General features: G+C 40.6%; 1 protein-coding gene across 1 annotated transcript in view; it reads right to left on the reverse strand.

The window, feature by feature from the left end:
• Window positions 1-328: 328 nt before the first annotated feature.
• DNAH11 (dynein axonemal heavy chain 11) overlaps window positions 329-15,085 on the reverse strand; it is a 305,641-nt gene continuing 290,884 nt past the window's right edge. The window contains exons 77-82 of the mRNA XM_069462413.1: window positions 8,871-9,113; window positions 6,352-6,534; window positions 6,160-6,275; window positions 2,145-2,257; window positions 1,562-1,702; window positions 329-650 (exon numbers count right to left, since the gene is read on the reverse strand). Of these exons, the coding sequence (XP_069318514.1) occupies window positions 403-650; window positions 1,562-1,702; window positions 2,145-2,257; window positions 6,160-6,275; window positions 6,352-6,534; window positions 8,871-9,113 (1,044 nt within the window). The 3' untranslated portion in view covers window positions 329-402. The remainder of the gene's footprint in view (window positions 651-1,561; window positions 1,703-2,144; window positions 2,258-6,159; window positions 6,276-6,351; window positions 6,535-8,870; window positions 9,114-15,085) is intronic.

Consider the following 15,085-nt stretch of genomic DNA (forward strand, 5'->3'; position numbering starts at 1 on the left):
TGCGAGCCGGCAGGGACGTCTGCCTCTTCCTTCAGGACTCACCTGGGGCTGCTGCTTTTATGGTTTGAAAGAATTTAAGGGCTAATTTTTAATTTAAAAGGATTTTGCTGTTATCCGCCTTCCTTCCAGTTGTGTTGTGTTGGAGGTCATGTGTTCCGAGGAAACGTGATACTGTACTTCTTTGTGTTGTTGGACAGGGTTTCAGAGGCGTTCCAGGGAAAGCTAAAACTCAGTAGATTCTCAGTAGGTTTCCTTCTCTGCTTCTTTTTCTACCCCTTCTTTCTAAGGATAGTGTTTTTAAAAATGCACATGTAAGTCACTGAAGTAACTCAGCGTGCCTGGGAATGCAACGGTGCAGCGACACAGTGGAAAGTCCTCACTGTGCTCCAGCTGAGGGTCAGCCTATGCTTCTAGCAGCAGAGCCACTCCCGCCAGAACCCACTGTGCGGTCTTCTCTTTGCTCTTCAGCCGGAAGGTCCAGATGTAGCTGGGGCCTCTCAGTTTGGTTCTGTACACAGGGCACTCATAGGTGTGTTTGGTTTCTTGTCTGTCCACGGGGCTGGCTTTTGCAAAGATGACTGGCATGGTGGATGTCAGCTCCTTGGGGCGGGCTTCAACAATGGTTCCCGCCTGGGTGTCCCATCTGGCACCTAGGGCGAAAACACAGTTGTTACTGATAATGTGATTGTTTGATGCAATAAACAGTTCCAGTTTGGTCACATTTTTGCTTGTCAGTGGCTTTTTTTTTTTTTTTTGGAAACAGAGTCTCCCTCTGTTGCCTCCCAGAGTGCGAGGATTACAGGTGTGAGCCACCGTACCTGGCCTGTCAGTGGCATTCCTACTGAGCTGGTCCATGACTGAGGTTTGAGAGGGAGGTTAACTGGCCTGCAGCAGGGCTACCGTTCGCTTGCGTGAATTATTCTTCCGTGTGGTAAACTAAGTAATTTAATGGAAGTCAGATTCTCTGAGAATTCAGATACATTAAAGCAAACAAGTGTGCCCTTTTGGAGATTTTTTTTTTTTTTTTTTTTTTTATACCACATTCCGTCTTCACTGCACCTTATTTTCTTATACCGAAAAAGATTTGAACTTGTGGCACTTGCTTTATAGTAAAAACGGAACTTCTTCATAGGGACTAGACATCCTGAAGAATAAATGGAAAATGTTGCATAGTCTAGGTCCCTGTTAGAGATTCCCACTGTGCAGTGGCATCCTAAAGGCTTGGAGAATTCTTGTAGTAAAATATTAGAGCAAATTTACTGACAGTTTTTAAAAAGTAGAAGAAAGATTTTTAATTGATTATATTGAAACAAAATAATGTAAATTCAGTCTTAAGTTATCCTGTGGCATTAAATTTTGTGTCTTTATCTGGTGTTAAGTGATAGCCATCACCCCAAATGCCTCACAGTTGGGCTAGCATTGGACGCTCATCCTGGCATTTACATTGTTTGTTTGTTTGAAAGAGGAGGAAATGAGATAAATAACCACTGGCATAAGGTTACTGTGTGAGTAGAGTCTGAGAAACAGAATGAACAAAGGACAAATACCAACTTGAACCTACCTTCCATGAGGAGCCCGTGGAGATAGGCACCTTCCCTGGGGGGGTGGCCATAGTCTTCCTTGGTTTTTTTGGTAACATCAACAGTCAAGCACATTTTATCCAGGGGCCACTCATTTTTTCGAGCCATGGTCTGCATGATTGCTTTGAATAGGACCAAAAAAAGTTTCATGTAAGGTTCCTAGGAACCAGCAGTAGGCTGAGACATCCTTCAGCCTCGTGGGCATTTGCAGGTGGCTGCACTAGCACGGGGGTTGCTAACCAAGGCCTGCAGGACCACCTCACTTTCCTGTAAATCCAGGTTCACTGGAGCAGCCATGTGTTTACATACTGTCTGCGGTGGTTTTTGCACCACTGCGGCAGAGACCGTGCAGCCCTTTACCAGAGCACACCACGCCCCACCTCACTTGGAGGCCCCCTGCCCTCCTGCTAGGGACTTTATTTACTCCAGAGTTGTCAGTCTCTCGGACTCCTTTTCCGTAGTGGCCGTGGCTTGTGGATGGATGAGCAGGGCAGGGAAGGTGCATCACAGGAAAAGCAAGGCAATACCTGTGTGCATCAGGAACTGCCCTGCCGCAGCCCTTACCAGTTAAGAAGGCCTGAGGATTGAAGAAACCGGAAAGCCACACTACAGCTGGGAGGGCAAGGTCTTGTGTCCACGTGTCAAGTTCCCGGCATCGCAGGAGGAGGTCATTAAACCTGGTTAATGGGAGGTAGGAAGACATAAACTTGCTGCTTAGTAAAATATCCAATTTCCAGTAAGTTCTGGGGAACAGGTTGAGGAGGGGTGGTAGAGGAGGAAATGTACCGCTGAGAGCCCGTAAAGTCCTTTCTGGGGACTGGCATTGTCCCTTTACAGGGCTAGCTTGTTCCCTGTTGAGATTTTACAACTGTAGCTCTTACAAATATTATTACCATCAGTGGCAAGACACACTGAGGAATGTGGAAAAGTCATCTCCACTTACTCGGCAACTGTTGTATTTAGATTCTCCTAGTGCCGTGCAGGGACTATGCAGAAGTCCTCTTTGTGTGATTTGGACCAGCAAGCATCAAAATGGAGTTGGGTGCGGTGGGGACATAGCAAAAAATACCTATGTCCAAGGACAGGGGAGGGCAAGGCTGTGACGGTTGTCACGAGACCAGGGTTGCCAGGAAAGGTGGGAACAGCTTGTGCAGCGGCAGTGGGATATGTGACAATAGTTTTCTCACATACGATACTTATCTGAAAGGGGGTAGGAAAAGGTTATTAAGGAAAACAATCTGCCATCAATTGCATGTCTGTGGTTGGAGAAATGCTGCTGTTCACGTACATACTCTCTCATCTACTCGTAATGGTGCAAGGTAGGAAGTGGCTGCAACTTACCCATAAGGAAGATGGCTCACGGAGGCTACGGACAAACACTGTCTTTGATAAAATTAGGAGAATTGTGAAACTTTGAGGTGTAGGTTTAAGGGCTGCCAAAAAAAAAAAAAAAAAAGGTATGGGATGGAGCAGGGATGAGAGATGGAGCACAGAGAGGAGAGCCTCGACATGAAACCCAGCAAAGTGGTTCTCCCGTGCAAGAGGCTCACGGGCTAGCTCTGAAGTTTTCTGGAGCTTGGTTGGTTGATAGTTGCACAGGAAGTAGGGCTGAGTGAGGAGTCGGCCCGACAAACCACCGCGGTGGAAGGTGTCTGCCTGACGTATTTGCTACTTGGCTGACTCCGGGCTGTGAAGAAGGAAAGGCTCGGAATGTTCACGTTCCAACTTGGGTGGCTACGGGGAAAATTCCTGCTGGCTTAGAGCGTGGCTCTGTGCCTTGGCACGTATTAAATTCTTTAAAATAGTTGGATTAGGAAAAACGTACTGGAAGATAATAAAAAGGAACAGCACAGGCTTTACACAAAGATGATGCAAAAAAGGCAAAGATCAGGAAAAGCAAGAGCAGAAAAAGACTTTTCCCACTAAATGTTGCCACATGAGGACAGATACTGCAGCCAGACGACTTGCAACAATTTAAAAGACTTGAAGTGATTGCTGATATAAACAAAGTCATGACTTAGGGAAGGGATCAGGGAAGAAAAAGCGAGGAAATTAAGTTGGAAGATCTCAGGAAATAATAGAAAAAACAATTATAGAAATGAAAGCAGAAAGTGAAGCAGCATAAGAGAATAATAAAAAATGGGAATAAAGGGTTACGGTGAAAGTAGGATGAAAGTTAATGAAACAATATTTAATAATGTAATTCTAGAAGATGTTAGTTTTCCTAAATTACAAATTTGAATCTGTATAATCATGTTCCAAGGAAATTTGGCACGGAATAATCAATACTAAAGCACATCTTAATAACATTATGGACTATGACAATAATCCCCTGCACGACCAGGAAGAAACATGAAGCCATTTATAAAGGGGAAAAAAATTATGCAAACCTTGGACATCTCCACTGCAGCATTTGACCAGAGAATAGAGTGATGGCTACAAAGCCCTCCAACTGAGTGTTCCCTTTTTTTTTTTTTTTTTATAACCAAAGTGTCATTCAGATATAAAGACAGCAGTCTATAGCAGGAAGAACCACCAGCAAGTTCAACAAATAGGAACATTTATAACCCAGAAAATAAAAATAGAAGAATCTTGGAAAAGAGACTCCTTTATGTTTAAACTCCTCAGCAAAAGAATAAAAACAAAAACAGGAAATTATGAAACTAGGTCAGGCACTCTTCCAAAAATGTAGGCAACTTGAGACTGAAAGGTATAGATAGCGAAAATCAAATAATTAAATCAAGGGAGTAAACAGACAAGACAGTTGACATAATGAAGATCACCCAGAATGACGCAATCAACCAGAATATAGCTGAGAGACTCAGAGATTGAAAATACGAGAGTTCAGGTAGATATGCGCAGATAATGAATGAAGAGAATGGGTGGGGGAGGCAATATTCAGAGAAATAAGGGCTGAGAAGTTTTTAGAATGGAAGCTAAGGGATGGACTCATTTCTAACTGCACACAGTACCAAGCAGGATATGTTTTTAAAAGTCCACACCTCAATATATCAGTAAAATTGTAAAACCCTAAGGGTAAAGAGCAAAGTCTTAAAAAATTGTGAAGGAATAACAAGGATATTTAAGAACAGACTGATCCTCTATAACCAATGCTAGAAAAGAATTAACAAACACACCAAATGTGGAGGGAAAATAATTATTGTGTCCTGGAATTCTACATATAAGTAAACTATCAATCAAGAGAGAGGGCAGTGAAGACAGTTTCAGACACAGGGTATGATTTACAGCCCTCCCTAAAGACCTGCTACATTTTATACAAAAGGAGCCCAGAACAAGGTGTGAAAAGCAACAGTGAACAAAGAAATTGATACATTGTTAAAGCAAAAATAATTACTATAAACAAAAACAAAAGTACTACAGTTTAAAATAAGATTGAACTACACTTGCAGACAAGAGGGAGATTGAAGGGTCTAAGGGAACTTTACACTGTGTTAGAAAAACATTAAAGGTATGTATATTACAATATAAAGGGTCTCCACTAAAATAATGGAAATGGTACAGGGATAGACACCAAGTAAAGAAAACAATTAAATCAACAGAAGTCAGAAAGGGTTGGGGAAAAAAGCTAAGAAAAATGTAGAAATCAGGAAGCACAAAAGAAGATGGTGGAAGTAAGTCCAAAGTTACCATTAATCATAAGACATAACTATGTATATAAATCCTTCATCTCTGAGATGTAAAAGTCTATTTTGGATATTTATAGCAATAGAAATGCATGGAGCGGTTCTGCTCCCTGCTCTGCTGCAGTTACTTGCTGTCATCTGGGGTCTTCACACGTCGCCTCCCCTCTCCCCACCTTATGTTTGCACCATCCCACACATCCAGCACTTCGGTGCCTGGGGGACAGTTCCAACCTGCGGTCATTAGGGATTCTAATGGTCCGTCCAGTTTAAGGCTCAGGGTAGTGTTCTGGTTCGTGGAGGAACGAGTCGGGAATGCAAGGGTAAAGAAAAGCACCAAAAAGAGAGTCTTATGAAACTTCCTGAATTGTCTACCCAGGCCAAGAAGCAGCTGGGGATCATATCGGCCTTCAGTGATCTGTGAATTTCTGCCTGTGACACATCTCTGCAGTCGTACCACATGTTGAGGGCTGTCTAATTTATGGCATATCATGTTACAAACATTAAAAAGTTGTCTATGAGAAGGCAATAGTAACCACTGGCTTGGAAAAGAAGGGTATAAGATGACACAAAGTCAAACTCCAGTTACCTTCATGGCCATTTAAATCTTACAACTCAATGAGGGAATTCTATTATCTACATTTTCAGATGGGAAAAAAAGTGATACAGAGAAAGATTAGGCATTTTCTCCAAGATCAGATACCTAATAAGTGCGAGGCAGAATTTGAATCTTGCTCTGACCCAGACTTAACTGATTTTTGCCTTTGAAGCAATATACTAAGAAAACTCAAATGAAACTGGTGGTAGTGTTTGCACAGTTGCAGGCCAAGTACAGTCGCAAAGCACAATCTTCATAGTTCTTACAAGATGTAATTCAGAACACTAACCCAGCACCGAGGCTGATGAAGGGCCAGTGGCAGTGAGATGGGGCAGCTTACCATTGGGCTAGGCCATAAGTAGAAGGATAAGCCAGTTTGCTCCAAGTGTCTGGCACCATGTCATAACTCAGCGCAGACTGCTGGGCTTCCACGTCGGGAGATAATGTCAGCTCCCCCTTGCATAGAGAAAAAAAGCCACATATTGAGTATCTTCCAATATGGTGAAGCTGCTCTAGTCCCACTTAAACTTACCTTCAAACCAAGGTCTAATTGTTCAAGTGATGCACGGATTTCCCGAATGAGAATATTCATCCTCTCACATTCTTGGAAGCAGACAAGAACATAGGGGTTTCTGTTTGAGATTTTTTGCATTATCTCTGCCATGTTGAACTCTTCTGGAAGTTTCTCCAAAATGTCATCCAAGACATTCTTAACCTTAAATCATTAACACAAACAGAGATTTAGCTCCTTTCTATTTCAGTTGTGGTCATGGTGACTATATATATACTCTGCATTTTGAAGTCCAAGAATATATCATGCAGTTTCCAAACATGCCTGTGAAAGATGCCCACTGCTCCCAGGAGGTGGGCCGGGTGGCAATGCCAACTCCCTCAGCTGCCTCTGCACCAACGCCAGCACCTCCCCTTCCTTAGATCCCAAAATCTAGTCAGGGAGGAGCTACTGCTTATTTGCAGTTTATTCACTATTAGCATTTAGGGAGTATACAACTGTCATCAACTATATATCATTTGTATGTGAAGATAGGATCAGAGGAAGCAGAAGCCCGTCATTTGGGTACTGTATTTTATAATCTGCTAAATTAACAAAATCATTTGAAAAGTCACATGAACCAAAGAGGCCCTTAAAGTATGAGCTAATTCTGGTGACTCTGATGCTGCCCTCCCAACCAGGGCATCCAAAAATTCCTGGAACAATTTAGATCATTTCATTTTCTAACAATAAGGAAGCCTCTATCTTCTATAACTGTTGCCCTGAAGAAATCATTTATATATCGAAGGTGTGAATATGCACCTAGTACTCAGATACACATACTTGTTCCATCTATGCAGCTTCACTGAGCTGGGAAAAACCAATAAATATCTAGAAAGGACATAAGATTGAACACTGCCCGCCTTTAGCCACAAGCATCTTTCCTCCTTTCCTTGATTTCTTGGATTCCTGCTTACAGTCTGACATCCTGCCTGCAAGTTACTTTAGCACTCTGGCAGGTAATTTGTCAGGTTCTGAAATCTTAAATGCATTTACAACAGCAGTAGACAGTATGAAACTGTTACAGAGAATTTAGGTAAAAGAATGGCTTTTGGAATCAGCCAGGATTTGATTTCCTTCATGGACCCATTCTAGCGGCCTGGAGTTGGCTAGTCACACAAGGTCATGTCAGAAATGCGGATCCTGATGCCACTCGGAGCTATTGTGGATTAAGTGGTATTATCTGCAAAGCACTTCCTATAGTGCCTAGCATACAGTAAGCACCTAATATGTGGGCATTGTTACAATCTGTTTGCCTCTCTGGGGTGTCAAGGCACCTTCGCCTCAGGTGCCCTGCATTTTCTGATGTAATGATCTCAGCTTCCTTGCTGGAAAGCCGGAAGCACAGAAACCAGATGCAGGCCTCATCCACCTCTCCGATTCTATTCATGCTATGTAGTTTCCCAAATGGATGAATTTTTTCCTTGTTCGTCTTTATAAAGAAGTTAGTATAGGATAAAACAACACTAACAAATTTCTAAAGCTTCTAAATTATAATGAGTGCCTCCATGAATGGCCTTATTTCAAGAAATAATTGAAAAATTTCAAGTAATAATATGGACAGTTCCTGAGACCTCATTATAATTAGATCTGATGTTTATTGGGTTTCAACAACCTAAATCCTTGTCAATCAAATCTTGATTAATAATTTTGAGACAGAAATAAGGGCTAATTTATTTGGGGGAAAGTCAACTATTCAGGTTTTTAATGAGTGACAAACAAGATTTTAATCTAAAGTTTGAACAAATAATTATTTTATCCCCATCATTCTAGGGTAATAATTAGCTTTAAAAAATAATGCTACTCTCCCAAGACAATGTAAAAAAGATACCATAACAAAATGACAGAGCCAAAAACACATTAAGGAGAGTAAAAGACAAGCCACTGGATACTTGCAATATATATATAGATAGATAGATAGATACATATCTATATATCTCTCTATATATCTATGTGACCAAGGACACACATCCAGAGTAAAGAGCTCTTATAAATCAAAGACAACTCAGTGAAAAATTGGGTAAGCACTAGAACAGGTACTTCACAAGAAAGTATATCCAAATGGCCATAAGCCATATGAAAAGATGCTCAACATTATTCCTCAACTGCAGCATGCAAAGTTAAAAATCACTGTGAGATATTGTTACCTTTAAAAAAAAAAAAAAAACACAAGGAGATAGAGCAACTGGAACTCTCAAACACTGCTGGTGAGAGTGTAACTGGTACAACCACTTTAGAAAACTCTGAGTACTATTAAAGGTAAACATTACATACCCTATGATCTGGCAATCCCACTTCTAGGTATAGAAAAATGAAAATTATCAGTGGATACCACTGGGAGTTACTTTGTCTATTGGCAAGACTATATAAGAATGTTCATGGCTGTGATATTCATAAATGTGAAAACCTAGAAACAACCCAAACATCCATTCACAGAATGAATAAAGAATTGTATATTCATATAGAATGCTAAATAAAAATGAACCAGACAGACCGTCTACCTTTTCTTCTGTAGATGGCCCCAGTTCTTCACGGCTTAGTGCGTTCCTGGGCTGCATCTCCAGCAACGTTCTGAAGAGGGTGTTGGATGTCACCGTCAGGAATTCTATTTCAGCATTTGGGTGGAGGCCATACAGCGTGGGGCTTTCTGGAGGAAGCATCTCTTCTACATACTGATGGTAGCCTGAATAATCTAGGTAGGGTGGGGCTGCAAATCCTGGTGCCAGCATAAGTTCATCTTCAATCTTCAACCATAAAGGAAAAGTATGTTATTCCAAATCTAGGTAGGCATCAATTTTCACTTCCCAAACACTTTGAGAACACTCTGGCAAGAAGGTCCCAGCATGATGCTGGATTGGTAGCAGGCTCTCGAAAACGTTTCATAATCAACCACACTGCTCTATGTATGGCACCAGGCTGACGTCTGGGGAGAATTCTAAGGAACACATGAGAATTCTATTCCTAGGAAGATTTCATTTGCGATGTGCTTGGGCATGTGACACACACACATCAAAGGGATGTACAGGTATTGTGCCATCACTGTACATTGGTCACCCTGTTACACGCTTCAGTTCATTGATTCTCCCAAATATCCCAACCTCCCAGAGAGGCAATCAAGACTCTTGGCATAATTTGCCTAGGCAGACGTTTGATTTTAATCTTAATTCTGAACTCATTTTAGTATGACTACAGTGCATGCTTTCCCAGTGTGCCCTACTTTTCACAATACTGCTTCAAATCATTTTCTATATGATACAGTTGAATTTTATAAACAAATAATTATATGTGCATCTATTGAAAATGTGTATGTGTATATAAGCACCATTTTATAATGTGTATATAAGCACCATCTATACTAAGAGTCAAATCAGTGCTACCTTCCCGGGGTTTGGAGCTACCCAGGGTAGTCTGTGCTGCTCATCTCAAGCTCCATTGACCCTGGAAGAGTTGCTGGCCACGTTGGTGCTCGATACATACTTGCTAAGTGAATGAAAGGCCAGAGTAGTTAGCCATTGAGCATGCCTCTCTGCTTCACTGAGGCCGGGGGCAATGGGTAAACGTATTTAGAGGAATGTTTGGAACAAAGGCCATGTGAGCAACAATACCAAACCCTCTAAACATTAGAATATAGATCTTCAAAATGTGACAAAAAATTTTGTGGGCCTGAGTCTGACCAACCATAAACACTGAGAGTTAATTGAGTGACTATAGTTTTCTAGTTAACTCAATATAATCTCAGATTTTTTTTTTTTTTTTTTTTACCTGATTGCTCTCTGGTTCCCAGGGGCCATTAACACCTCTGTTTCAGTTTTCCGGTCTCTCATGCCATAAATTCTGTCCGTATATACACTTAACAGTGAGATGTTGTTTTTAAACTATTACCTAAGGTACCTCTTTTCTGCCTGGATTTTCTAAATCATTTCCTGAACATGGGGTTTGTCTATAACTGTGTGTGTTATGCCATCGTCTCCTCACTACCCCCTAGAGACAAAGTGAATATTCATTTATTCATTCAGTAATATATACTGATCACCCAGGGTACCACAACAAGCCTTGGAACTCTAAAAGCTCTGCATGACCTAATTCTTAAGGAACTCAGAGTCTAAAGGGGACAAAATACGTGTGAATTTCCATACAGACAATCATGTGGCAGTTTGTTCCTTCCCTCTCACACCTGTAATCCTGGATTGCCTAGAGACCCTGTGTCCTTAATAATGATGCTCAATTTCTGCCTGTGAATTCCAAGGGCATTTTTAATATTCGAGTCAGTATATCTATTTTTATTTTACGCCAATAGGATTTTTAACTTATCTAATCCTTCATGTTGCCAGAAACAAATCTTGATCCAATGAATATGGGAAGAAGCAAGTTGGATTATCCCACCACCAATCTCCATTGGCTTGGTTTTATTCATTTATTCACATTTTTACCGTCTCATATTTATATATAAGAATAATCAAAATTTAAATGTCACCTGGCTCAGGATGACCAAAACAAAATCACCATAATTAGCCTATGATAGATAAATTAGCCAAAATAAAAATATGAATAATAAAATCCAAAACTAGAATCAACAAACACATCCAAACAGAACTCCATTCCCTACAAACAAGTGTTTGGTCGTCGTAGTGCTCACTAGGTAGTCGAAGAAAGTTTAAAAACTGCAGCTAATTTGTCCCTCGATAAAAACAAACGGTTAAAAACAGAATTTCAAGCAAAGAAACCAACGAAGAACGGAACACTTGGAAATGTTAAAATGCCGTGGAGACTGATGTTTGTTTCAGTGCATACTCGTGTCGTGTCATGCTGATGGGACTGCAAATGGTCCGTGCTTTTTAGAAAGACCATTAGGCAGTCTGTTGAGAAACATGTGAAGAGTGAGTGCCATCTATATGTGAGGCGAGGAGCAAAGCAAAAGAAAATAGCAAACTCAAAGGAGAGGGCTTGAGGTTTGCAGCTAGAAAAACCTGGTTCAGTTCCCATCCCTTAATGGTTTGGAGGCCTAAAGAAATGACAATTTATTATATCTAAGTTTCAATCTCTTCATCAGTAAAATGTGGCTCACAATAGCAACCTAATGATTGTGGCTGTAAGAATAAGGTATGCACATAGCTTGGCACATAGGCAGCCTTTCGTAAGTGTTAGCATTGGTTCTTCCCTGTGTCTTAGCTGCAGACATGATTGTTTTAAGTACATCTTGATTTTCTGGAAAGAAAAACAAAACCTATGAAATGTCCTACTATAAATTCCTACTATGATGCCAAACAACTAAAATTTGAAAAGCAAGATTTGGTGCATACAAAGACTTATGTTTCCCTTTTACTTTAAGAAAACTGCAAAGATTTCAGCCTACTCAAGGAGCTCTGTGAATCCTGATTCTGAATTCACACCTCCTCCCTTCCCACTCCAGGGAGTTTTTATGAAAAGCTGCTTCTTGCTGATTGGGCCCTAACTGTAGAGCTCTCTGCACAGCATCCTCCTTTCTTGACTTTGGGGGAGGATTGTTTGAGAAAGTTGTTGTAATGCCTCAAATAATCAATAGTTCTAACTAGACATTTCCCCAAAGAAGATACAGAAGTATCCAATAAGTACATGAAAAGCTGCTACATAGGGAGCCATGCAAATCAAAACTACAAGGTGATAATTTACCCCCTCCAGGATGGCTAGAATCAAAAATGTGGAAAGATAAGATTGGGCGCAGAGTGGTATTTACCCAAAGGAAAAAAAGACATTCTATAAAAAAGGTACCTGCACTCGAATGTTTATAGCAGCACAATTCACAATTGCAAAGATGTGGAAACAACCCAAGTGCCCATGAAAACATGAGTGAATTAGTAAAATGTGGTATATGAATACCATATGGAGTACTTACTCAGCCATAAAAAAATGGTGAACTAATACCTCTTGTATTAACCTGGATGGAACTGAAGCCCATTCTTCTACGTGAAGTATCACAAGAATGGAAAAACAAACACCACACGTACTCACCATTTAATTGGAACTAATCGAAAATAACATTCATCAGAAATCGAACAGGTACGAGGGAGGAGTAGGGGATGGGTAAATTCACGCCTAACAGGTACAATGCACACTGTCTGGTTGATGGGCACACTTATAACTTTGACTCAAATGGTACAAAAGCAATTCATGTAACCAAAACATTTGTACCTCCATAATATTCTGAAAATTTAAAAAAATGTAGACAATTAGCAGCGTTGGTGAGGATTTGGAGAAACTAGAACCTTCATATTAATACATTGCTGGTGGGAATATAACAATGGTGCAGCCACTTTGGAAAACAGTTTGGTGGTTCCTCCAAATATTAAACAGAGTTACCATGTGACCCAGCAATTCCACTCCTAGCTACATATCCAAAAGAATTGAAAACATATGTCCACACAAAATTGTACACAAAAGTTTACAGCAGCATTATTCCTAATGGCCAAAAGGTGTTAACAACCCAAATGTCCATCAGCTGATGAATGGATAAACACAATGGAGTATATCCATACAATGGAGGTATTTTTGGCCATAAAAAGGAATGAAGTACTGATACATGCTACAACATGGATGAGTCTTGAAAACATTTGCTAAGTGAAAGAAGGTGGACACAAAAGGCTACATAATATATGATTCATTTACATAAAATGTCCACAATAGGCAAATCTATAGCTACAGAAAGTAGATTAGTGGTTGCCATGGGCTGGGGAGTGGGGTATTTTGCGTGTGTGAGGGGAAGCAAATGGTGAATGACTGAGAAATGGGTACAGAGTTTATTTTGGGGTGGTGGTGGCGATGAAACTGTTCTAAAATTGTGGTAATGGTTGTACTACAATGAATGTACTAAAAACCTTTGAATCATACAATTGGCAAATATGATGTGCAAATTATATCTCAGTAAAAGCTGTTCTTAAAAAAAAAAAAAAAAAAGAATCAATGGAAATCATGCTCTGGCCAAAAGAACTTCCAAATCATGGAAACATCACTGAGGATTTGAAGTCACCTTTGCAGAAGTCAGGGGCAGGCACAATGGCAGGCACAATTATTAGTAACTGGGAAAACCAGCATTCTGCCCACCATGTTAACTCCATGGGATTATTGTCGTCTTTACATTTTCTTTTCTGACATTTAATAAAAATCTCACCTTCTATACCAGTGGTCCCCAACCTTTTTGGCACCAGGGACCGGTTTCATGGAAGGTAGTTTTTCCACGGATGGGGGAATCGGGTAGAGTAGGCGGAGCTAAGATGAGCGATGGGGAGAGGCTGTAAATACAGGTGAAGCTTCACTGGCTAGCCTGCTGCTCACCTCCTGCTGTGTGGCCTGGTTCCTAACGGGCCACAAGCAGGTACCGATCTGTGGCCTGGGGGTTGGGGACCGCAGTTCTATACTGCCTCTCCAAGTAATCTTTGCAATGACAAGAAACTCCCAGTTCCCTGTGAGTCTAAACAAGTTCATTTGCCCTTGGCCTTTGGGTCAAAAATGCCATGGCCACAAAGTGCTGTCAAGGCTTTTCAGAAATTGCTCAAGGTTGAATTACATTATGGTGTTTTTAGAGCTGCAAGGTACACTGGTGATTTTCTAGACAGTACTTTCATTTTACAAATGAATAAACGGAGGCACAGGAAGGTCCAGCACAAAGCTAGGCAGCAAGTTAGCAGCAGGATCAGAACCAGGACTCTGGTCTCCTGGATTGTCCAGATGTTCTCAGTGCCAGCTGTGCCAGCACACCACGCAAGTACACACACAGGTCAGTGTTTCGGTGACCTGTGTCCCCGTGACCACAAGCAGATGAGCACTCCAACCAATGCAGTGTAGTGCAGAGAAACACTGGCCTTTGGGGTCTGATCATGAGCCTGGTTCTGCTATTTGCCAGCTGTTTGACCTCTGTGAGCTGAGTTTCCTTTTTGATTATATGAGATAATACCTACTTTATAGGATTGTAGTAAGGAGAAGAAATAATACACATGAATTGTGTGGTACTGCCCCCTGGCACAGAGCAGGTATTTAATAAATGATTTCCACTGTTACCATCATAGATTAAATAACAGCCAGTGGGAAATACATATTTTGAAAATTTATACTTCATAATAAAAATATTTCCCATGAAGCATATTATTCTGACATTATACCAATGATTAAACCTGACAATAAACTCGTGAGTTGCTCATTCTTGTTTTGTAGATAATAAAACTGAGGTTAAGAAAGTTTCAGTAATATCACATGGCAAATGCAAGGTACTTGAATTTGAACCTAAGGGTTTGCTTTTTATTTCAAAGGTTCTTATTTCTTACTCTATATTATTAAAATACTTTGTGCTATATGATAACTCTAAGGTGACATATTTTATTTTCTGAAAGTAATATACTGTATTACTTATTTTAGCACTGCCAAGTACACACCTTATATATGAGAAAATGTTTTCTTTCTTAATTTTGGCCAGAGACCCTCTAAGGCACATTGCCAACTAACTGGACTAATTTCTCTGAGCACAAACTCATTCATCCAACAAAAAAAATTCATTCATCCTCTTAACAGGAAGATAGCACTGAAAGCATTCTGATTCTTTTGATAAGAACAGCAGAACTGTAAACCCCAGACTATTAATGGGCTGCTCTTTGATCATGTTCCAATGCAACCAGAGACACTAATTTCCAAATGCGTTAACCTATGTGAGAATTGGCAAAAAAGACGTCCTGCAGATGCTGAAGTGTTA

Source organism: Eulemur rufifrons, chromosome 29 (genome assembly GCF_041146395.1).
Source record: "Eulemur rufifrons isolate Redbay chromosome 29, OSU_ERuf_1, whole genome shotgun sequence".
Classification (NCBI taxonomy): domain Eukaryota; kingdom Metazoa; phylum Chordata; class Mammalia; order Primates; family Lemuridae; genus Eulemur; species Eulemur rufifrons.